At 41.2% G+C, this 26,393-nt stretch overlaps 1 protein-coding gene across 4 annotated transcripts in view; it reads right to left on the bottom strand.

The window, feature by feature from the left end:
- znf592 (zinc finger protein 592) overlaps positions 1 to 26,393 on the bottom strand; it is a 195,420-nt gene that overhangs the window by 16,964 nt on the left and 152,063 nt on the right. For all 4 annotated transcript variants that reach the window (XM_060853610.1, XM_060853611.1, XM_060853612.1 and 1 more), the window contains exons 6-7: positions 20,052 to 20,214; positions 8,418 to 8,693 (exon numbers count right to left, since the gene is read on the bottom strand). In XM_060853610.1, coding sequence (XP_060709593.1) covers positions 8,418 to 8,693; positions 20,052 to 20,214 — 439 coding nt within the window. The remainder of the gene's footprint in view (positions 1 to 8,417; positions 8,694 to 20,051; positions 20,215 to 26,393) is intronic.

Genomic DNA, 26,393 nt, shown 5'->3' on the forward strand with positions numbered 1-26,393 from the left:
GGATGGTGACATCTTACAAAATGTCCAGATTACGGAGGAGGAAGTGCTGGATGTCTTGAAACGGTTAAAGGTGGATAAATCCTCAGGATCTGATCAGGTGCACACGAGAACTCTGTGGGATGCTAGAGAAGTGATTGCTGGGCCTCTTGCTGAGATATTTATATCATTGATAGTCACAGGTGAGGTGCTGGAAGACTGGAGGTTGGCGAACGTGGTGCCACTGTTTAAGAAGGGCGGTAAAGACAAGCCAGGGAACTATAGACCGGTGAGCCTGACCTCGGTGGTGGGCAGGTTGTTGGAGGGAATCCTGAGGGACAGGACGTACATGTATTTGGAAAGGCAAGGACTGATTAGGAATAGTTAACATGGCTTTGTGCATGGGAAATCATGTCTCACAAACTTGATTGAGTTTTTTGAAGTAACAAAGAAGATTGATGAGGGCAGAGCAGTAGATGTGATCTATATGGACTTTCGTAAGGCGTTCGACAAGGTTCCCCATGGGAGAATGGTTAGCAAGGTTAGATCTCACGGAATAAAGGGAGAACTAGCCATTTGGATACAGAACTGGCTCAAAGGTAGAAGACAGAGGGTGGTGGTGGAGGGTTGTTTTTCAGACTGGAGGCCTGTGACCAGTGGAGTGCCACAAGGATCAGTGCTGGGTCCTCTACTTTTTGTTGCATACATAAATGATTTGGATGCGAGCTTAAGAGGTACAGTAAGTAAGTTTGCAGATGACACCAAAATTGGAGGTGTAGTGGACAGCGAAGAGGGTTACCTCAGATTACAACAGGATCTGCACCAGATGGGCCAATGGGCTGAGAAGTGGCAGATGGAGTTTAATTCAGATAAATGCAAGGTGCTGCATTTTGGGAAAGCAAATCTTAGCAGGACTTATACACTTAATGGTAAGGTCCTAAGGAGTGTTGCTGAACAAAGAGACCTTGGAGTGCAGGTTCATAGCTCCTTGAAAGTGGAGTCGCAGGTAGATAGGATAGTGAGAAAGGCGTTTGGTATGCTTTCCTTTATTGGTCAGAGTATTGAGTACAGGAGTTGGGAGGTCATGTTGCGGCTATACAGGACATTGGTTAGCCCACTGTTAGAATATTGAGCACAATTCTGGTGTCTTTCCTATCGGAAGGATGTTGTGAAACTTGAAAGGGTTCAGAAAAGATTTACAATGATGTTGCCAGGGTTGGAGGATTTGAGCTACAGGGAGAGGTTGAACAGGCTGCGGCTGTTTTCTCTGGAGCATCGGAGGCTGAGGGGTGACCTTATAGAGGTTTACAAAATTATGAGGGGCATAGACAGGGTAAATAGACAAAGTCTTTTCCCTGGGATCGGGGAGTCCAGAACGAGAGGGCATAGGTTTAGGGTAAGAGGTGAAAGAAAAAAAGAGACCTAAGGGGCAACTTTTTCAAGCAGAGGGTGGTACGTGTATGGAATGAGCTGCCAGAGGAAGTGATGGAGGCTGGTACAATTGCAACATTTAAGAGGCATTTGGATGGGTGTATGAATAGGAAGAGTTTGGAGGGATATGGGCCGGGTACTGGCAGGTGGGACTAGATTGGGTTGGGATATCTGGTCAGCGTGGACAGGTTGGACCGAAGGGTCTGTTTCCATGCTGTATATCCCTAGGACTCGATGACGAAACAGATTTTGCTGGTCTCGTAACTAAATTGGGGTTCAGTGAAATTTGCAAATGCCTGAACAAAGCAAGTGGGAAAACAGAGGGGAACAGTACAGTTGAATCCAGCAGAAGGGAAGGATTCGCAGTTTCCTAACCCCCTATCTAAATTATCATGGCTGGTGATGTTATGGCAATGTTAGAATGACACCAGACTAGTTCCAAATTGAAACTGGTGTGCTGCCAGGGCTTCTGTTTCTTCGTTAGCAAGCGATCAACTTCTATCAAAGGTTGGGTTAAGTAACAAGAGAGTGGGTGTTTTATAAACAAGTTATTTTAGATGATTTTCCACGAGTGAAGGAGATGTAGCCCAATGTGAGTTATATCAAAAATTGCGGTATGAGTGTCTTAATGTCAGGGACGTGTTACTGTTCAGATGTTTAATGTGGTTTCAGTGTTCGGAACAAGTCATAAACATATACAAAAGTGTTATGCAAAAATCATTTTAATAATCTATTATTGTTCTGTATTTTGCCATTTGCCATAATGAACTTGAGCTCACCAAATCAATACAGCCAATATTCAGAAAACAATCTGCGGTCTGCAAAAGTTTGTATTCTGCAAATGCCGCAGAGGAAATTATGCCAACACATAAAGGGTGACAGATTGTCGAACTATAGCAAAGCTTAATAATTACTCATGGAAAAACTAGTGCATTATGTTAAAACACTGAACATTTTATAGCTGTATTCTCTCTATTCCTCTTACTGTCATCTCACCCCACAAGGTCTTTCTGTTCTGTTTTCCCTTGCATGATGCTCTGGCCACAATGATGCGCAGGTGATCTGCTCTCAGCCTTTTTAAGGTAGTGCTCTAGAACCTGTATTTAGAAATTGTACAGGAGTTGAAGACTGGAATGGGAGAAGGAATGAGGCAGGATGCTTGGCTCCATGGAAACAGACCTGGCCTCCTTTTTCGTATGCCCTAATGAGTCCAGATAGCATCTTGAATACTAGGCACTTGCATAAACTAATGGTCCAGGGATTTATGGTCACAGATGCTCAAATACATCAAAGTAAACAAGCTTCAACATTAGTTCAAAATGCATTCTTATTTCTATTTTCAACATTTATTTGATTCAGGTCTTTTCTTTCACAACCAAAAGGAGGAAAGTGTACTCCAAGGTTTCTTCCCGCTGGATGAACCACACACAACCTAGATAGGCTCTCATGGAGCTTCCAGTTCCTTCTTTTCAAACTTCTCAATTTAAATTCTAATGCATGAATCACTGGAGGTTATTATGTAAATGCAGCAAGTAAACAGGAAAGTTAATAGAATGCTATGTTTTAATGTGAAGAGAATTGGATACAAGAATAGGGAAGTTATACAGGGCATTATACAGTTATACAGGGCATTGGTGAGACTGGCTCAAGAATATTGTATATAGTCCTAGTTACCACTTATGGAAGGATTAATGCATTGGAAGTAGTTCAGAGAAGGAGTACATTGCCTTATGAGGCAAGGCTACACAGGCTTGGCCTGTATCCTCTAGAATTTAGAAGAGTCAGAAGTGACTTAATTGAAACATCACCAGCTTACAGTCCAACAGGTTTATTTGAAATCACAAGCTTTCGGAGCATATCCCCTTCATCAGGTAAAGGAGCTACGCTCTGAAAGCTTGTGATTTCAAATAAAGGTGGTGTCATGTGACCTATGACTTTGTCCACCCAGTCCAACACTGCCACCTCCACACCATAATTGAAACATGTAAGATCCAGAGGAGACTTAACAGGGTAGATATTGAAAGCCTCCTGCTTCCTTTTTTGGCAGAATCTAAAACTAAGTGTCAAAGTTTAAAAATAAGGGGGTTGCCCATTCAGAAAAGGAGGTTCCAGTGTCTTTGGAAATTCCTTCTTTGAAAGGTAGTGGATTCAGAACTTTTAAATATTTTAATGCAGCGCGAGACAGACAGTTGATTATCAAAGAGGGTTGAAGATTATTGGTGCGATGTGCAGGAATATCAAGTTGAATCAGATCAGCCATGAATGATGGAGCAGAGCTGGGTGGTTGACCTTTGTTAGTATGTAGATCTTGTAATTTTAATTTGTAAAACTTATTTAAAAAAATTGTGCTTTTAGTTTAATGTCACAAAGTTTTGTGACCTAAAAATGAAGATAATAATATGTGATGAAAGATTGAGTGCTGCATTTTTCATTCAATGACTGTCAGTCTGCACTTTCATGCACTCTTGTAATCACAGAGTCACTTGTGAAACTAATAATTGTGGACTCAAAAGTACCTGTACTGAATGTGTTGAACTTGTTTTGGCAGAGCAAACAGACATGAATCTAAAACCAAGCAGCCTATATCCAGAGGAACTAATCTCTGTAATCATCTACTGGGCTGATGTTCTGACACTTATAAAGAAAACAGGAAAATCTGAACGCAAGTGCTAAGGGAATATTACATTTTATGCTAATTTTTTTCTAGCTGCAAACATGAAATAGTAATCGGCCTGTCTCTGTGTCAATCCAACAATTTGAAAATGTAGTTTAAGGAAGATTGATCTTTTCTAGATAAATTGCAAGTAACATTAGAGAGACAAGCAGTGCACCTTCTCTCTTGGTCCTGCCAGGGCGAGAGGAATTGGAAAGTTAAATGGCTCCTCAACCATCCAGCCAGATAGTTTAAAACACACGATTATCTAAAGTTTTTGAACTGCTCACTGCCGTACAATTCAAGAGAACCTTTTTATTTATAAAGCAAGAGTAGTAGCTATTAGGAGATCATCACTGGTGTTAACAGTGAGGCATTTAACTACCGATGTCTCTAATTTTGACGATTTGGAAGACTAACCTTAGTGGCACAATCTACTTTGTATTGATTGGGGAAGGAGTTGCAATATTTCCTGGCAAGAATCAAAGCTGTACGTTTCATCCGGTTTCAAAAAAAGCACTTACTTTGGTAGTTTAAGGACTAGAAATTATTGCTTAGGGTCTGACTGAAAATCTTTTGAAAGCCATTGCCAGTGTTTAATCTTGTGAAAATTAGCTCCAAGGTAGAGGATGTGCAGTACAAGAATAGGAGGAGCTTCAGCCTGTCCATTGCAACCTTGTCTAAAGCATTTAGATTAGTGTCAAGTATTATTTGCTAACAACCTGACTGAACAATCCCTTTTGCAAAAAGGCCACATTTTACATCACTAAATGTATCTTTTCACATGAGGTTAAAAATCTCAGTTTAGATATAGATCATATTTCATGATCTAGAATAGTGAAAGTAGCCTGTGGCACAGCCAGTAGCAATGTTACCATAATTTAATACTGCCCCATTTTTAGGAAATGACGGTGTTTTGGTCAGTTACGTAGACACATCATTAATCTATTGCCATATTAGATTCATAAAGCCAAACAACAGAGAAATTCACACAATGGACTCTGTGCCTGCATACAAAGCCCTCATGTAGAAACACATTTTGTCTACCTAATTTCCATCAGACTGATAAATGCCTTGGTTTAGGAAACCTCAAATAGTGGAATTTCATTGCTAGTATCAGAAAGCTTGCTGGTAGTCAGAAAATGTGTGAAGCAAGGAGGGAAAGAATCCTGTTACTTGTGACCAGGTTCCTTATTTCAGCTTTGACATTATCTACAACTAAATGGGAAGAACTGCAGTCCCATTTGCAGGTCAACCAGTTCCATCAATGATTCAACAAAGAGAACCAAGCTAGATATCAGTAAAAATGGGATCAGAAAAGATGTTGCCATGCTTGAAGGGTTGAGCTATAGGGAGAGGCTGAAAAGGCTGGGGCAATTTTCTCTGGAGCGTCAGAGGCTGAGGAGTGACCTTGTAGAGATTTATAAAATGAGGGGCACAGATAGGGTGAATAGACAAGATCTTTCCCCAGGGTTAGAGAATCCAAAACTAGAGGGCATAGATTTAAGGTGATAAGGCAAAGATTTAAAAGGGACCTAAGGGGCAACTTTTTCACGCAGAGAGTGGTATGTTTATGGAATAAACAGCCAGAGGAAGTGGTGGAGGCTGGGACAATTCCAAGTGGTGGAGGCATTTGGATAGATATATGGAAAGGAAAAGGTTAGAGGGATATGGGCTAAATGCTTGAAAATGGGACTAGATTAATTTTGGATATCTGGTTGGCATGGAAGAGTTGGACTGAAAGATCTACTTCTACGCTGTACATCTCTAAGACTCTTAGTACAATGCTTCTCTCTACCACTGCCCAGGGCAAGCCAATGATTCAGAGTGGTGTATCATTCATTAAAAATGTCCTCAGGAACCCGAGGATATTCCTGGCTCAGATATCAGATTAACAGTTCCGAGCCAGAGAACCAACCATAAGATGTGGGAGTTCAGGTAATCATTAAAAGGACTTAGTATTGACAGCGCTTTATCGCCACACTCACTTTCACTGTTGGATAATGGCCAAGATCTTCTAATCAGGGTCGAAAACTGTATTTCCAACAGTGACTGGAGAACACACACAGATATCTTTGAAGGAGTCCTCGGTGTTAGCATCCAGGCCAGAGCCTGAAGCAGTTGAGGTTACCATTTGATGATGCATGAGAAGATACTATGGCAGATAATCTAAAGCCAGGTCATAGAGATTTAAGAATCATCTTAAAAAACTAAGCTAGTTGGAGAGGTTTAGGCAGAAAATTCTAGAGGTTAGATCCAGACAGCTGTCAGCACAGCAAGCAAAGATGGAGTGATAAAACTAGGTACATGTGAAGGCTTTTGCACAACATGATAATACATGATTTTTGTGTTGACAACGTTGGAATGTGGGATCATTTTACTGATCACGTAATTATAGTAGATATTTTAAAAAGGTTTTCAATACGTATAAGTGTCCAATTGATCTTCTTTCCCTCTACAATATTATCCAGGGGCACTTTGACATCACCACTCCTAGATTTTAGCCAAATCTACTTTACTAGTTAATTTTAGTTTGCTAATTAGTTTTCTTCAATTACAGTTGGAAGCATTTCTCAAATAAACATTCAGCTCAATTGAGGCTATCTAGGAAAGTTTCAAATTAATTTTTAATAAATTGATTTTAAAACAGTGATTAAAAACTAGAGATCCTCAAACTAAAATGTAAAATTGTATGGATTTTGGCATTGTTACTGAATCTGTGAAATCTCATGCAAGCCCTTGTTGCACATTTATTGTGCTTCAGGAACTTCAGCACAGAGTTTACTCTGCTGTGAGAGACTGCAGAAATGTTGGAAGTGCCATCTTTTGAATTATATTTTAAATTGAGGACCTGCCTGTACCTTCTGGAAGACACAAAAATATCTCATGACACATTTTGAAGAGTAATTTATTTATTGGCTTGAACAAAATATATTCCTTTAAGCAAAGCTACTCATCTCACTGAGAAGAAAGTGAGGACTGCAGATACTGGAGAACAGAGTCGAGACTGTGGCGCTAGGAAAGCACAGCTGGTCAGGCAGCATCTGAGGAGCAGGAGAGTTGACATTTTGGGCATAAACCCTTCATCAGGAATGAGTCTTGTGGGTCAGGGCTGAGAGATAAATGGGAGAGGGGGTGGAGTTGGGGGAAGGTTGCTGGGAAAACAATAAGTGGAGAAGGTGACGGAGAAGGTTAGAGGTCAGAGGGGGCAGTGATGGACAGGTCTTAGGGCGGTGCCGAGTTGGAGGCTTGGGACTGGGATAATGTGGGAGGAGAGGAAATGAGGAAGGTCTTGAAATCCATATTTTTCCTGTGTGGTTGCAGGGTCCCAAGGCAGAATAAGAGGCGTTCCTCCTCTAGGCATCAGGTGGTAATAGTTTCGCAATGGAGGCGGCCCAGGACCTGCATGTCCTTGAGTGGGAGGGAAGTTGAAGTGTTCAGTCACAGGGCAGTGGGGTTGGTGGGTGCGGTTGTCCCAGAGATGTTCTCTGAAACGATCTGCTAGAAGGCATCTTGTATCGCTGATGTACAGGAGACCACACTGGGTGCAATGGATGCAGTAGATGACATTGGGAGAGGTACAGGCGAATTTCTGTTGGATGTGGAAGGATCTCACTGACATTAGTGATATCTTTCTTTGGATAAATTAAGTTTCTCATTACTCTAACAGAAAGTGAATATGTTTCAAAAGAAATTTTTGCCTATGAAGCACTTTGGATGGGTCTACATGCGAAGTATCAGTCCCTAATAAACCATACAGTTATTTCAGAAGAACATTTTTAAGCTTCAGAGTGGTTAGAATGTGCCATTTGCCACTACACACCATCCCTATTTGCAACTAAAACACCATTTCTTCAAGGCTTCTCCTCTTCACCCCCGGCCCACCTGTGGATCTAACTATAACAGGTAGATCTATCTACACCAGGTAGATGTATCTACAACAGGTGGCTGTATCTACAACAGGTAGACTGCAGTTGTTCAAGAAGTAGTCTCACTCCTACCTCAAGGACAATTAGGGATGTACACACAAATGCTGACCTTGTTAACAATGCCCAAATCCTATGAAAGGATAAACTAAAGGGTTGAGGCAAGTAGTACAGATGTTTTAAGAGAAAGCTAGAAGCAGACATGAAGGAGAAAGGAATAGTAAGTTAAGCTGTTAAAGTTTGATGAAACAGAGTGAGACATGTGCTTAGAACATAAACACCACTGACCTGTTGGCTTGTTTCTAATACAAGACACTTAGGAGTCTATATATTTATCAGCAAGATCCAAATAATTCCATAAAAATAGAAGGAATAAAGTATTCACATTTATTAATCCCAATAATACTAAATTATAAAGATAAACTATTTACCTTTCCGTGACTTCTCTTCATATGGGATACATAGAGCTCTCTCTCTGGAAACCACTGTAGACATTCGGCACACGTCCAACCAGGCCTCCTAACTTTTGGTCGCGTTTCAGACTTCTCCACAGTAGCTTCGTCTTTTTTGTCGTTGTTCAAACTGTTGGAGATGACACCATTAGCAGCTGCTTGCACTGTAGATGCTTTTTGGTCACTGGATGTGTCCTTGGAGGGAGACAGGGGGCTTGGAGGCTTGTCTGTGGTTTGTGCATTGTTGTGAACATCCTAATTTAAAAAGAAAATTGATCATTAACATACTAGAACTTGCACACATATGGCAAGCAGGTAATGCCTGGCACCATATAAGTTTCTATCTTTCCTCACACAAACTGACACAGCAGAACCTAGTTCCACACAAGTTACTCAACTCAAACTTTGAAAAATCATAATTTAGTTTTCATGAAACCATTGTTCATTCACTACTCTCTAAACCATTTAACACACAAACTGCAGAAAATGGTTTGATTGCTGATTCATAATTAATGACTTTAGTCAGCAGATATAAAGCAAAGAAATAAACTGGAACAATATGGGGCGGATAAAAAAAAAGTGGCACCAGGTATAAAACTTTAGAAAAATGATAATGAATAATTTACCTTGTAAGAAAGACTTCTGTCTCAATAACTTCTAAATATTCTGCACTGTCATTGGTTAGTGATCACTGACTTTTCTCATTATGAGACAGGAAAACAAAATGCTAGCAAAGTTCAGGAAGTACAGGTAGTTCTGAGATAATGCACATTTCAGCAGCATGATTTGGCTATAATGTCACTGAAGAATTAGGGAATAGTATTTATGAGAACGTGTACATCAGTTGGCAATAGCACGATTCTAGCAGGGATCAGCCCTTCATTCAGCGCATGCGCTGGTGTCTATGCTGAAGACTTTGCGCATGTGCCAATGTCAGCTGCCGATAGAGCAGCTTCCTATCAGAGGTACTGTACAGACAGCAGCTTTCTTACATTTTTTAAATGTACTGTTACAATTACTTTTGCTTCGTTAATAAATACGATTTCAACTTTCGTTCAGGCTGTGCTATACTCAGTGTTAAGTTTTTGGGTGATCTTTGAGTGATTGTGAGTGATTTTTTTGCTGGTCTATTGCTAATTCCACTTTTCTCTTAGGCCCCATTATTTCTATGAAGCGATTTGCTATTAAATGGAATGCAAATACAGTTTTATAGGAGAAACTACGTGTATCCTGAACTACCACAGCAATTTGAAGGATTATGGATAGCTGGCAGGAAAGTGGAGTGAGGCTGAAATAAGATCATATTAAATGGTGCATCAGGCTTGAGTCTACTCATGCTCTGTGTTCTCACATTCTAATTTAATAACCTCTAAACACTAAGCAAATTTGTAAGATTTTGTTAAATTGGTAAATTATTTCCAATTCTCAGCGCATTGTTCGCTTTGCTACAATCCACGAATTGGCAGGTGGGATAGATTGGGTTGGGATATTTGGTTGGCATGAATGGGTTGGACCGAAGGGTCTGTTTCCGTGCTGTACATCTCTGTGACTCTACCAGTATTTCACTGTTGGCACTGTGTCAAAGACTGTGCTGTTATAAGGTGAGGGCATATGGGGAGCTATAGATTTCCACTGATGTTTACCATAGAGCTCGAAGGGAATACAAATAATTCTGCTTTCTTCTGGAAAGTAAATACCTTTTTCAGAGTTCTGCAACTAATATTTTACATTGCTGGGGACTCTCAGGTGATACTTAAATTTTTCGTTTTTCTTCATTCTTGCTTGGAAGCTCCACACATTCTTGACTCCAGTATTCTTTTGCTGTTTGCTGTACGCTTTCCTGTACACTATCAGTGACTAGCTTTTTAAAAAATCAGGCACTACAACAATATTTCAGTAGGACTGTTGCTCAATACATTGTTGGATATGGACTGCATGACAAAACGCATTTTTCCGGACTTCAAGTACAGGCACATTTCCCTTTAAAGCTACAAAACCTAAACGTTGCAAGTAAACACAAACAGACGTCAGAGTTTAATTAATGTTCAGAGGGAACTCTGCATATCGCCATGTCTTTGTCTGTTCAAAGCTAAGAAGCACCCATGTTTGTATTGAAAACAAAGAGTATACTCTGATACCATCTTTGACAAGTAAACATTTGTTAATCAGTGGTCAACTAGGGATAGAACAATGGATAATTGAGTGAATGAGAGTGAGGGGGGGAAAGATATAAAAGCGACCTAAGGGGCAACCTTTTTCATGTAGAGGGTGGTACATGTATGGAATGAGCTGCCAGAGGAAGTGATGGAGGCTGGTACAATTGCAACATTTAAAAGGCATTTGGATGGGTATATGAATAGGAAGGGTTTGGAGAGATATGGGCCAGGTGCTGGCAGGTGGGACTGAATTGGGTTGGGATATCTGGTCGGCATGGATGGGTTGGACTGAAGGGACTGTTTCCGTGTTGTACATCACTATGACTCTATGAAGTAAAGAAATTCACATTTCCTATAAAGAACTTGGAAAGAGCTTTGTATCAAATCTCAAAAGGCAGTTGAGTAATTGTTTTGTGAATAAGTAAACAAACAAATGCACATAAGTTACAGGCTACAGCTGCATAAAATAACTATGAGACAATTGTCTTTTTGAATTCTTTGTACAAACAAAGTAGGGAAGCACTATAGCTGTTTAGAATACAATATATAAATTGTGCACGTACACACCAGCATGTGTGAATACCCCCTGTGCATCACCAGTATGAACATCATTTTAAACTTCCTTCTCATAAGGTAGAAAAACAGACTGGCTAGCTGCATCAAAATGATGCTATGAGACCAAACCTGGGAACCTGTCTGATCTCTGGCAGCAGGAATTCACTAGGAAAGAGATGACTCTATGTTGTGTTACAGCAGCAGCAGTCATATTCAGGACATAATTGAAAGGTCATCTAGTAATAGGATACTGACTTTCTCTTTGTGCTCATCTTGCCTCTTTATTTAGAGTTAATTCTGTGCAAGTATGGACCATGGAGAAATAATTACTGCTAAATCAAGATAACATTCTTGAGAAAAAAAATGTTGACCCAAGGATTTGATTCCTTGTTGGCAGCAAATACATGCCTGAATTTTATGTGCTGCACCCACCTCAGACTTTTTAAAAAACTTTTTCACTTGGAGACTTCCTCTTAGTCATGGAGATCCTGGTCTGAATGTGAACTGAGTCAAGAAGCGGGAAAATAGATATCAGGGGCGTGTGGTGTTGGGCAGTTGGCCCAAACTCCTCCAAATGTAAGATTCCCAAATACGTATCCCCCTTTCTCTGCTTTGCCCTATTCCACCCACGCACATACACTGTCTGTCTATCTATCCAACTTGTTTTTCTTTCTCGCCAGCAGACTCTCTCTTCCTTGCTTTCGGCAGTATCTCTAACTATTGAGAGAGAAAACAGGCTCTTAAAAACGGGCGTCAAAAAAAAAATTAAGAGTTCAAGCCTTAACTTGTTTGAAAATCATTTGAAAACAAACTCAATTACTACCGCCTGAAGAAACACATTGCACACAATTATTTCGATTAGTACTGCTACCATTTTGGGAGACTGCTCCATATTAAACACATTCAGGCCGTATCATACTGGGAATTATTTGGAATTATGTCTGGGGGGAAGGTGGCAGTGCCAGTGGATAAGAGATGCAGATTAAGCTTTTGGGGATATAGATTCAAATCTCACCACAGCAGGTGGTGGAATTTAAATTCAGTTAATAAATCTGAAATTTAAAGTTAGTCTTGTGAAGGTGACCATGAACTACCAATGAATGTGGTAAAAGCTTAAGTTATTCACTCATACTCTTTAGGAAAGGAAATCTGTCATTTTTACCTTGTTGGCCTACATGTGAGTCAGACCCACAGCAATGTGGTTGACAGTTGCCCACAGCAAAGGCCTAGCAGGCAACTCAGTTCAAAGGTCATTAGAAATGGGCAACAGATGCTGGCCTTTCCAGCAAAATGCAAATCACATCAAAGAAAAAGTAAAAGCGTAGTGTTTTTTTTAACAAGTGAGATGGTCTGTAAAATGTCAATTCCACTTGCAAACTCTCATACTGATTTAACATAAGGAAAACAGCTTTTCCCAATAAATCTGAAAATGGATTCCAATGTCTACATGATATTTTTCTTGAAAATAGTGACTGTGGTGTGAGAGGAATAAGAGGTTACAACAATGGTTGGGATAACTTTTGCAACACATTAGAACAGACCAAAGATAGATTAATATTCTGGTTACTCACTGCAGCAACTGAGTCTTGCTGTTACCCAGCTTATAAAGTTATAGAGTCATAGAGATGTACATCATGGAAACAGACCCTTTGGTTCAACCCATCCATATAGACCAGATATCCCAACCCAATCTAGTCCCACCTGTCAGCACCTGGCCCATGTCCCTCCAAACCCTTCCCATTCATATATCCATCCAAATGCCTCTTAAATGTTGCAATTGTACCAGCCTCCACCACTTCCTCTGGCAGCTCATTCCATACATGCACCACCCTCTGTGTGAAAAAGTTGCCCCTGAGGTCTCTTTTATATCTTTCCCCTCTCACCCTAAACCTATGCCCTCTACTTCTGGATTCCCCCACCCCAGGGAAAAAACTTTGTCTATTTACCCTATCCATGCCCTTCATAATTTTGTAAACCTCTATAAGGTCACCCCTCAGCCTCTGAGGCTCCAGCGAAAATATCTTCTTGGAAACATTTCCATTGCTGTTCCTTTCTAATAATCCATTCAGCTTTGATGGCGACTTTTGTCAGGTTATTTAACAAGGGTTACCAATACTGAGCCTGATTATTGACCTCAACCAAAATACAACCAAATAGTGCAGTCCTGACAAGTGAAAATTAGAACACAGAACAGTACAGCACAGTACAAGCCCTTCGGCACTACTCTAAGATCAAACTAACCTACATTACCTTCATTTTACTATCATCCATGTGCCTATTCAAGAATTGCTTAAATATCAGTAATGTATCTGATTCTACTACCCCTGCTGACAGTGGTGGGTGCCTTAAATACACTATGTAAAGAACCGACCTCTGACATCTCCCCTAAACCTTCAAATCAGCTTAAAATTATGCCCTCTCGGAGTATACATTTCTACACTGGGAAAAAGTCTCTGTTTATCCACTCTATCTCTGCCTCTCATCATCTTGTACACCTCTATCAAGTCACTCCAAATGAGAAAAACCCTCAAACTTTCTTCATAAGACATGACCTCCAATCCAGGAAGTTTCCTGGTAAATCTCCTCTGTATCCTCTTGAAAGCTTCCACATCGTTCCTACAATGAAGCAATCAGAACTGAACACAATATTCCAAGTGTGGTCTAATCAGGGCTTTACAGAGCTGCAGCGTAACCTTGTGGCTCTTAAATTCAAGCCCCCTGCTAATGAAAGGCCAACACACCATACGCCTTAACAACACTATCAACTTGGGTGGCAACTTTTGAGGGATCTATGGACATAGACCCCAAGATCCCTCTGTTCCTCCACACTGCCAAGAATCCTGTCTTTAGCCCTGTAATCTGCATTCACATTCAATCATCCAAAATAAATCACTTCACTCTTTTCCAGGTTGAACACCATCTGCCACTTCTCAGCCCAGCTCTGCATCCTGTCAATGTCCCGTTGCAACATGCAACAGCCCTCCACACTATCCACAACTCCACCAACCTTCATGTCATCAGAAAACTTACTAAACCACCTTCCATTAATAAAAATCACAAACTGCAGAGGTCCCAGAACAGATCCCTGTGGAACACCAATGATCACCGAGGTCCAGGCTGAATACTTTCAATCTACTACCACCCTCTGTGTTCTAGGGGCCAGCTAATTCTGTACCCAAACAGCCAATTTCCCTGTATCCCATGCCTCCTTACTGTCTACCATCTTGCTAAAATCCACGTACACCACATCCACTGCTCTGCTTTCAGCAATATGTTTGTCACATCCACAAAGAATTCAATAAGGCTTGTGAGGCATAACCTGCACCCTCACAAAGCTGTGCTGACTACCTCTAATCAAGCTATGCTTTTCCAAATAATCATAAATCCTGTCTTGCAGAATCCTCTCCAATAATTTGCTCACCACAGATGCAAGGCTGACTGGTCTGCAATTCCCCAGGGTTATCACTATTCCCTTTTTTGAACAAAGGAATAACATGTGCTACCCTTCAATCATCTGGTACTGCTCCAGTGGACAGTGAGGCTGCAAAGATCATCACCAAAGGCGCAGCAATCTTCCCTCGCTTCTTGTAGTAATCTTGGGTATATACTGTCTGGTAAAAAATGAGGTCTGCAGATGCTGGAGATCACAGTTGAAAATGTGTTGCTGGTTAAAGCACAGCAGGTCAGGCAGCATCCAAGGAATAGGAAATTCGACGTTTCGGGCATAAGCCCTTCATCAGGAATGATTCCTGATGAAGGGCTTATGCCCGAAACGTCGAATTTCCTATTCCTTGGATGCTGCCTGACCTGCTGTGCTTTAACCAGCAACACATTTTCAACTATATACTGTCTGGCCCAGGGGACGTATCTATCCTCATGTTTTTCAAAATTTCCAGCACATCTTCTTTTTCAATATCAATCTGTTTGAGCGTATCAGTCCGTTTCACGCTGTCTTCATAAATGACAAGGTCCCTCTCAGTAGTGAAAACTGATGCAAAGTATTCATTAAGGACCTTCCCCCCTTCTCCAACTGCAGCCACAAGTTCCCTCCACTATCCCTGATTGGCCCTACCCTCACTCTGACCATTCTTGCTTTGGGGTTTTCCTTACTCCTACCCACCCAGGCTTATTCATGCCCCCTTATAGCTCTCCTAAGTCCATTCTTCAGTTCCTTCCTGGCTACCTTGTAACCCTCCAGAGCCCTGTCTGATCCTTGCTTCCTCAACCTTACGCAAGCTTCCTTTTCGCAAGGTTTGTGAAGGTTTGTAGCTCAGGTTGAGGTTTAGGGTGTAAGTTTGCTTGCTGAGCTGTAGGTTTAATATCCAGACGTTTCATTACCTGGCTAGGTAACATCATCAGTGGCGACCTCCAAGTGAAGTGAAACTGTTGTCTCCTGCTTTCTATTTATAATAGAAATAGAATAGGATAATAAATAGAAAGCAGGAGACAACAGCTTCGCTTCACTTGGAGGTCACCACTGATGATGTTACCTAGCCAGGTAATGAAACGTCTGGATATCAAACCTACAGCTCAGCGAGCAAACCTACACCCAAGCTTCCTTCTTTCTCTTGACTAGATGTGCCACATTCCTTGTCACCCAAGGTTCCTTCACCCTACCATCCCTTCCTTGCCTCAGTGGAACAAACCTATCCAGCACTCGCAGCAAGTGCTCCGTAACAACCTCCACATTTCTGTCATGCATTTGCCTCAGAACATCTGTTCCCAGTTTATGCTCCACAGTTCCTGCCTAATAGATTGTAATTCCCCCTCCCTAAATAAATGCTTTTCCATTCTATCTGCTCCTATTCCTCTCCATGAGTATAGTAAAGCTCAGGGATGTTGTGATTACTATCGCCAAAATGCTCTCCTTCCGAGAGATCTGACACCTGACCTGGTTCATTGCGAAGCATCAAATCCAATATGGTGTCTCCTCTGATCGGCCTACCTACATATTGAGTCAGGAATCGTTCCTGAACACGCCTGACAAAATCTGTTCCATCCAAACTATTTGCACTAAGGAGGTTCCAATCAATATTAGGGAAGTTGAAGTCACCCACGACAACAACCCTGTTACTTGTGCGCCTTTCCAAAATCTGTCTCCCAATCTGCTCCTCCGTGTCTCTGTTGTTATTAAGGGGTCTATCGAAAACTCCCAATAAAGTGACTGCTCCTTTCCTGTTTCTGACTTTTATCTACTGACTCTGTGGACAAACCCTCCTCGCCGTCTTCCCTTTCGAGCTATGATACTATCCCTGATTAGCAATGTCGCTCCCCCACCTCTTTTACATCCCTCCCTATTCCTTTTGAAACACCAAACCCCACAACATCCAACAACCATTCCTGTCCCTGTGATATCCAAGTCTTTGTAATGGCCACAACATCATAGCTCCAAGTATTGATCCATGCTCTAAGTTCATCACCTTTATTCCTGACACTTCTTGTGTTAAAATAGACAGTTCAACCCATCACACTTACTGCACCTTTGCCCTATCAACTGACTATTCCTCCTCACAGCCTCTCTGCACGCTGTATCTGCCTGTTCACCAAATACCCCATCCTCTGACGCATAGCTCCAGTTCCCACCCCCCTGCCAAACTAGTTTAAACCCTCCCGAAGTGCGCTAACAAACCTCCTGCCCAGGATATTGGTGCCCCTCCAGTTCAGGTGCAACCTGTCATCCTTGTGCAGGTCCCACCTTCCCCAGAAAGTATCCCAATGATTCACCTATCTGAATCCCTCCCTCCTACACCAGCTTTGCAGCCACGTATTCAGCTGCACTCGCTCACTGTTGCTAGCCTCACTAGCCTATGGCACTGGTAGCAATCCTGAGATTACTACTCTGTTCGTCCTGCATTTTAGCTTCCAACCCAACTCCCTATAGCCACTTTTCAGGTCCTCATCTCTTTCCCTCGCTATGCTGTTGATACTGATTGTATACCACAAATTCTGGCTGCTCACCCTCCCCCATAAGAATCCTGCAGATTTAAGAAATCCCTGACCCTGGCACTCGGGATACAACATACCATCCAGGAGTATCATTCACGACCACAGAATTTCCTGTCTGTTCCTCTAACCAGTAATCTCCTATCAGTATCGCTCTCTTATTCTCCCCTCTTCTGAGCCACAAAGCCAGGCTCAGTGCTAGAGACCTGGCCACTTATTACTGAGGGGAATGGTCACAGGGGGTCCCTGCACTGTCTGCCTATTCCCTTTCCCTCTCCTGACGGTCACCCAGCTACCTTTATCCTGTATGACTACCTGCCTATAACTCCTCTCTATCACCCCCTCAGCCTTCTGAATGATCCGAAGTTCACCCAGTTCCAGCTGGAACCTCCAGTTCCCTCATGTGGTCTGCGAGGAGCTGGAGTTGAGTGCACTTCTCGTAGGCGAAGTCAGCAGGGACACCAGTGGTGACCCTTACCTCCACATGCTGGAAGAGGAGCGTGCAACTGCCCTAGCTTCCAGCCCCTTTGCTCTAAATTGTATTTGCACATGCTGGGACTTGTTCCAGAATGTGCACACTCCGACTGCAGCACGTTGGGAATGGTAAACATGGTTACTTGCTGAAAACTACAGCTGTTCAATCACCTCAGATGCCAGCTTGTGGAGAAAACAATGATTCAAACCCTTGCCTTTTCAGAAAGACTGAGGTCTCTTAGCAAAATTGTCAATGAAAATACTGATTCTCACAAATGTTAATTTTACAATTAACTTTAAAGACCCTATTGGGAAATACATATTATTCCCCCCACCCATCCCCAGTATTCAAAGTTCATTTGGTGTTTCAGTTATTGTAAAAGCAAGTAAGGTGAAGGAATACATTTTCAAAATAATTTAGGAAAACAAAGGAATGTGTATACAAGACAATCACAGTTGCAAATATGTTTAAAAAGTGTCTAGTGTACAAATACATAACACCGTGAATAGTGCTGAAATGTGACGTAGAAAGTGTATGTAGCTTTCCTACTTTCACTTTATTTGTCATGATATATAGATAAATAGATTGGTATACAAGTATTAAAAAATAGCTGTGTTCAAAAATACTTTAAAAATCACAGCAGTAGATTCCCAAAGAATATAATGTTGGCGAACAAAATGTTGCAATCATGAGACCAAGAATGATGAGATATGTGATAATATCTGGGGATTGCTTAGCTCTGTTAGTTGGATGCTGGTTCTAATGTAGAGTGATACCAACAGTGTGGGTTTAATTCCCTTTCCAAATCACCAAAACAGTTCTAGATCTCACCCTTTGGCGGAAACCTGGTAACCCTCAGGTTATACTCACCTTCAGCTGTCTCTCTTTAAATGAGAGAAAACAGTCTACAGTCCTCTGGGACTGTGGCAACTTTTCGTTTTCAATATAACGCAGTTAACAGCAAGAGAAAATACATTTAAGTAACCAAGTTTACTGTTTCCAACGTATTGCAGTCTGACTGTGCATGCTGTGACCCAGTTTATACAAGTACAATTTTAGCAATGGTTTTCTCACTTACCAAAAGTGTACTATAAAGGAATTTGGTTGAGGTCAATAATCTGGCCTCAGCAATCTGATCCCTTGTAATTAAATAGTGCAGAAGTCACCATCAAAACAGAAATGTAGAACAAAATTCACAGACCTGACAATATAATTTCTTAACTGGTTATTTTCTCATTAAAGATGTGGAACAAATACTAGAATATAACTTGCCCAACCATGACACATCATGATGATCATGGCAATGATTTATAAATACTATGTTCATACCTCACAGATACATAAATTTTCTTTTTCATTTGTTTCATGTTGTTGATTCCTAACTTACTTACACAGGACAATCAGTCTCAACAGGCCTTCCAATTTTTTTTTTCCAAATGTGGTTCCTTTTTAAGGCTTAAAAATTTCAGGATCTAACTGTAAGCACCATGGATCTAGGGCTGAGAGATGCTGAGGTCCAGGAGTGTACAGTGTGGAGGCCAAGGATTCAATCTTTAGACATTTTTAAACATTTGCCTTTTCATTGGCTTTTTAAAGAGCAGGAATCAGACCTTAAAGCTCAGTCAGGTAGATTATAAGCATCATAAATAAAACGTAAGGACTTAACTGGGGCCTTGCGGATGTTAACACTCAATCAGCCATTGCTGGCTTAGAGCTTGCAATTCCAGATTTTTAACTCATGAGCCCACTGGGGAATACAGTTTGGGAAATCCTGCCTTAGATTAACTAATGGAACACAGGCCAAGTTTCAAACCTAGGATTTTCCTGGTGCAGTTAATTATCAGATAAACTCAGTGAGCCATCCAAACACACACTAATAAACAATGCAATTATCACCAGACTTTTGCTGGCTGAAAAAGAACAAATTCAGTTATTTTGACCTGCAGAATTTCTTCTGACACCTTGGAGATGTGCTCTATGATTAATTACTTCTGTGAAAAGCAAACACATTGTTTGTTACACAATGTGGTTTCACAGGACATATTTCTCACCTCTAATGAGGCTAGTTTAATACTAGCCTTTCCTGGAAAAATATTTCAGAACATATTGCCATATGCCTTCTTCCCTTCAATCTAAATAAAATCTACCACATTTCAGAAAACTGTTGAGCTTAGTTCAATATTCCCAAAGCACCGCTTTTTAAAAAAATGCGATTCAATAGAGCTTCTGGAATGGAGTGAGTGCACTTCAACTTTTGAAAAAAACAAGCCATCTGTTATCGTCTTTTTCTTAAAAGGAATGGTTTCACCACTGTTTTCAAATTAAATTTATGTGGGAATACTTAAAACAGCAACACCTTTGCCATTACGCTTTTCTTTCCCTGATGAACTAGCATACATATACCACAGACCACAACAAACGTCAGCCTGCAAATTAACTCTACTTGACTGAGAAGCGCTAGTTACCTTGAGTCACTACACCTACCTTGAAGTGCTCCATCATCAGTTGTTTGTGCATGTAGAGCAGTTTACACACAGGACACTTGTACACACACACTCTCAACTTGTTTTTGTGCTGTTCCAAGTGTTTATGTAACAAAGCTCGCTGGTTGAATACAGTTTCGCACATTGAACACTTTAAGATGACTCTGTAAGTTGAGAAATATTTTACATCAGCAACCAACCCACTGACATCATAAGCACCAAACAGAAGTCTTACCATTTTGAAATCATATTAAAAAAAAGTTAAAGAAGTTATTAAGGCCGCACTCCTCTAAGCTCTCCACTTTCTTATAAATTGCATCGTGATAATTAATAGCACCGAAGGCCAAAATGTGAGGCTAAGTGACAGAAGATCGCAATTTCATTGCCTCAGTTCAGTAGAACGGAGGTGGTTGTTTTGACCAGGAGTCTTATTCAGCTTTTTATAAAATAAAAGGATAAGTGTCCTATAGTGGTGGAGGCTTTTCTTTTAATGTAAGGATAAAGTCTTTGCCATGTTTATGCTGGACCTTTCCTGAACATGATCAATGCATCGCATTGAAACCTGCAGAATACTGAGAGGCCTGGATAGATTGAATGTGAAGATAATGTTTCCACAAGTAGGAGAGATTGGGATCTGAGAGGGCTCAACGTCAGAGTGAACAAGTAACACCTTAGAACTTAGACGAGGAGGAATTTTTACAGCCAGAGGGAGGTGAATCTGTGGAACTTATTGCTACAGAAGGCTATGGAGGCTAAGTCATTGTCTTTAAGACAGAGATAGATAGCACTCTTGATTAGACAGGAGATCAAGGTGAAGGCAGGAAAATGGAGTTTAAAAACATATCAGCCATAATCGTGTGATGGAGCAGATTTGATGGGCCAATGGCCTAATTCTGATCCTATCTTTTGGCATCAATCTTGAAATTTACTAATAAGATCACTTAAAAATGAAATTTATTGTCAACTTGCTGTGCATTTTTTTCATGGAGTAACATGAATAGAAATCACAGTGGCAGCACGTCACTGAAATGGCTACTGAGAAGTGCATAAGACCCGACAAGACCTGTGCCTGACTGATTACTTTCAATTTTCCCTGAACAAAAGGTAACTGTGTCCAAAATTAAGTTGCCGAATTGACTTATTTTGCACTGGAACTTACGTGCATGTTAATAAACACAAGACCACAAGTATGTTATCAATAATTCTCAGTACTTTTAAACATATTTGCTCTAGAGAAGTGAGCATGGCTGGCAAGGCCAACATTTATTACTCAGTCATAGAGTCATACAGCATGGAAACAGATCTTTCAGTCCGCACCAACCAGACATCCCAATTTGACCTAGTCCCATTTGCCAGGATTTGACCTATATTCCTCTAAACTTTTCCTATTCATTTACCCATCCAGATGCCTTTAAAATGCTATAATTGTACCAGCCTCCACCACTTCCTCTGGTAACTCATTCCGTACCTATACCATGCTCTGCACGAAAAACTTACCCCTCAGGTCCTTTCTAAATTTATCCCTCTCACCTTAAACCTATGCCCTCTAGGTTTGGACTCCCCCACCCTAGGAAATAGACCTTGGTTATTCACTCTATCCATGCCTCTCATGATTTTATAAACCTCGATAAGATCACCCCTCAGCCTCTGAAGATTCAAGGAACAAAACCAGTTTATTCAGCCTTTCCCTATAACTCAAACTCTCCGGTCCCGGCAACACCTTTGTAAATCTTTTCTGCACACTTTCAAGTTTAACAACATCCTTCCCATAGAAGGCTGACCAGAAGAGTATGCAGTATTCTTAAAGTGGCCTCACCAATATCCTGGACAGTCACGTGATATCTCAACTCCTATACTCAATGTCCTACCAATGAAGGCAAGTGTGCTAAATTCCTTCTTCACCACCTTATCTACCTATGCACCCGCACCTCTAAGTCTCACAGAGATCCCCCTGGGGAGTTTGCACATTTCCCTCATGTGTTCTCCAGGGGTTCTGGTTTCCTCCTACAGTCCAAAGATGTGCAGGTGGATTGGCCATGCTGAATTGCCTACAGCATCCAGGGACACACAAGTTAGGTGGATAAGCCATAGGAAATGCAGGGTTACTGGTACAGGGTAAGCATAAGGGGATGGATCTGGGTGGGTTGCTCTTAGGGGGTTGATGTGGATTTGATGGGCTGAATTGCCTGCTTTCACCCTGTAGGGATTCTATCGATTAGTGTATGTCCTGCCCTGATTTGCCTTAGCAAAATGCAACATCTCTTAATTATCTAAATTAAATTCCGTCTGCCACTCCTCAGCCCCCATTGGCCCATTTGATCAAGGTCCTGTTGCACTCGGAGATAATGTTTTTCGTTGTCCACTACACTACCTATTTTGGTGTCATCTGTAAACTTACTAACGGTACCTCCAATATTCACATACATGTTGAAAAGCAGTGGACCCAGCACTGATCCTTGTGGCACACACTGGTCACAGGCCTCAGTCTGAAAAGCAACTCTCTACTACCATCCTCCATCTCCTACATTTATAGCAATTTTGTATCCAATTGGCTAGCTCCCACAGATCCCATGTGATCTAACCTTACCAACCAGTCTACCATGCAGACACTTGTTGGACATTTTGTTAAGTCCGTAAAGCCAACTTCTAATTGCCCATAAGAAGGTGAGCTGCTTGTCTGAACTGTTTTAACAGGTGTGGTGTAGGGACACAAGCAGTACAATTAGGAAAGAAGTTCCAGGATTTTGACCGAGCAACAGTGAAGGGACATTGATATAGTTCCAAGTCGGGTGGTGTGATTTGGAGGTAACTTGCAGATGGTGGTGTCTCCATGGACCTGCTGCACTGGCCCTTTTAGGCGGTAGAGGTCAAAGGATCCTCTGCTCAATGAACACAATAACTACAGAGAAGCCAACTGCCTTCAACAACAGCCACAGTGACCTTTAATAAATTTTGGTACATAGTGTCTTCACAGGGGGTGGCAAATTAAGTCATAAGAATTAAAGAAAAATCTTAGAGTTTGAAAATATGTAGACAATTAGAAAATGCATCAAGTGCACAAATACATTAGCATTTATATAAAAAAAAGCTCAACATGATTAAGACCTATGATGTATTTGTACTTTCTCTTTACACCTGCTGACAAATTTGTTGCACATTCCAGTAACAACATTTTCTGCTTTAGTGGCAAAAAGGAGAAGCAATGTACTGTAAACACAAATGAGCTTGGCACGTCAAATATGTGGTAACACTAACAGCAGTAATGGGCATGCTTCAAAACATAGCGATATGGAGTTGAGATAATCTAAATTTGTAGATGAAAAGTGAAAAGAAACATTTAGGAGAAAATAATCACCTTAGCCATGATAACTAGTATTGTGAGGCTGAGTTACATTTGGATTTCTATGCACAATTTTCCCACAAAAATTATTTAATATCTGTTTCACAAAGAAGACTGCAGCTTTAATTTTCTGACTGGTAGAATATTTTCCAATGTAGGTGGTTCTTTATTCCTTTACAACCTTAAGCTTGACTGACACCAGATAACTGGGCTGATGGACTAGCAACATATAACTATGCCTAGAAATCTTCTGTGTATTCACTCGTAGAAATAAAATCATAAGTTACTTGGAATACAAGCTTGAATAGATAAGCTTCAATAAAACTGAGTTTCTTATCTGTAAAAAACTGTTTCTTATCTACATTATTAATCACTCTCTTCACTAGATAGATAGTGAACTTCAATTTTCATGTCTAATTATTGGATTGAGATTGCAAAGCCTTTCAAAATAGGCCACTACATTTTGATCATGTGGAATGACTGCAATGTGACTCCTCCAAAAGGGAACTTGGGAGTCGAGATTCAATGAAATCTGATGGCATATGTCACACATGGACAAGGAAATATCCTGCTTATTACCACTTCTCTCAGCTGACAAATCAACATTTCACCATGTCAAAAACCATGTATAAGAAGCACAAAAGGGATCAAGGGTACAGAATCTACTCTAGGTAGAGAACTTAAATTTCCATTACCAAGCACGGTTCAGAGGCAACATATCTGACTGAGCCGGCAGAACCTTGAAAGAACTATCTGCCACATTAGGCCTGCAGCAGCTAACAACAAAACCAACATGAAGGGAAAAACCAACTTGACTTCACTCTGACCAGTCTACCTTGCGCAGATGTATTTGTCCATGACTGTGTTGTAGGAGTAACAAGCACATAGTTCAAAACTAGGCATCCATGCCATACTGTGGCATCAACAGCCAAACTGCATTCCACCACTACCTGTAACTCAAGTGTCATATTCCTCACTCCACCATTACCGTCAAGCTAGGGGACCAACCCTGGTTCAGTAAAACAGTTGCACTGGGTGTACCTAAAGATGTGGTGTGAACACAGGAATGATAATTAGGACATCTCTAAATTTCAGTTATCAGAAGCAGTATGCAATAGGCAATAGACAGACAGCAATCTCACAATCAGAAGATCAGAACAAAGATCTCCAATCCTGCTACAACTAGTTGTGAATTAACACATGGACAATTAACAGTCATCAGGAGCAAAAGGCTCCACACACATGCCTGCCCTCAATGATGACAGAACTCACCAAGAGTGCAAAAGGCAAGAGTGAAGTCTTCTAAATCATCCTCAGTCCTAAGAGATTGACCTATCGCAGTCTCCCCAAGTCCCCAACCTCAAAGAAGTGAGGCTTCAGTTAATTTGGTTCACTTGGTATATCAAGAAATGGCTCAGCCAATTCATTGGAAACAGAAAACTCTATGGTCCGAAACCACATTCTAACTGAATACTTGTGCTCCATAACTGGTCCTGCCTTTAGCCAAGCTAAAGTACCCCTACGATATTGGTGCTATGTCACAAAGTTGGAAAAGTACCCAGATATGCCCAGTCCATTGAATCAAAAGACACAGGAGCAGAAATTAGGCCATTCAGCCCATCGAGTCTGCTCTGCCATTCAATCATGGCAGGTAAGTTTCTCAACCTCATTCTCCACTTTCTCCCTGTAACCCTTGATCCTCAAGAACATATCTCAGTCTTAAATATACTCAATGATCTGGCCTCCACAGCCTTCTGTAACAATGAATTCCACAGATGCACCACACTCTGGCTGAAGAAGTTTCTCCTGATCTCCGTTCTAAAAGATCTTCCCTTTACTCTCAGGGTGTGCACTCGGGTCCTAGTCTCTCCGACCAATGGAAACATCTTCCCAACATCCACTGCGTCCAGGCCGTTCAGTATTCTGTATGTTTCAATTGGATCTCCCTTCATCCTTCTAAACTCTGAATATAGACCAAAAGCACTCATATTTTCCTCATACGTTAAGTTTTCATTCATGGGACCATTCTTATGAACCTCCTATGAACATGCTCCAGGGCCAATACATCCTTCCAGAGGTATGGGGCTCAAAACTGAATACGATATTCCAAATGTGGTCTGACCAGAGCCTTATAGAGCCTCAGAAGTACATCCCTGCTTTTATATTCAAGTACTCTCAAAATAAATGCCATCATTGCAGTTGCTTTCCTAACTACTGACTCAACCTGCAAGTTCACCTTAAGACAATCCTAGACTAGAATTCAAGTCTCTTTACACTTCAGACTTCTGAATTTTCTCCCCATTTAGAAAATAGTCCACGCTTCTATTCTTCCTACAAAAGTGCATGACCTCGCACCTTCTCACATTGTACTCCATCTGCTACTTCTTTGCTCACTCTCCTAACCCGTCCAAATCCTTCTGCAGCTTCCTCGCCTCCTCAATGCTACCTGCCCCTCCACCTATCTTTGTATCATCTGCAAACTTAGCCAAAATGGTTCTTCACATAGATCGTTAACATATAAAATGATAAGTTGTGATTCCAACACAGCCTTGCGGAACACCACATCGGCTTCCATCCTGAGAAGGACCCTTTTATCCCCACTCTCTGCTTTCTGCCAGACAGCCAAGCTTCTCTCCATGCTAGCACCTTGTATCTAACACCATGGGCCCTTGTCTTACTCAGTAGCCTCCTCCATGGCACCTTGTCAAAGGCCTTCTTGAAATCCAGGCAATTAGCATCCATTGGCTCTCCCTGGTCTAACCTACTCATTATGTCTTCAAAGAAATCTAGCAGATTTGTAAGGCGTGACCTCCCCTTGATGAAACCATGCTGACTTTGTCCAATTTTACCATACACTTCCAAGCATTCAGAAATCTCTCCTTCATAACGGATTCCAGGATCTTACCCATGACCTAGGTTAGGCTAATCAGTCTGTAACATTCCATCTTTTGCCTTACTCCCTTTTTGAACAGGGGTGCCTCATTAGCAATTTTCCAGTATTCT

This window comes from Hemiscyllium ocellatum, chromosome 42 (genome assembly GCF_020745735.1).
Source record: "Hemiscyllium ocellatum isolate sHemOce1 chromosome 42, sHemOce1.pat.X.cur, whole genome shotgun sequence".
Lineage (NCBI taxonomy): Eukaryota > Metazoa > Chordata > Chondrichthyes > Orectolobiformes > Hemiscylliidae > Hemiscyllium > Hemiscyllium ocellatum.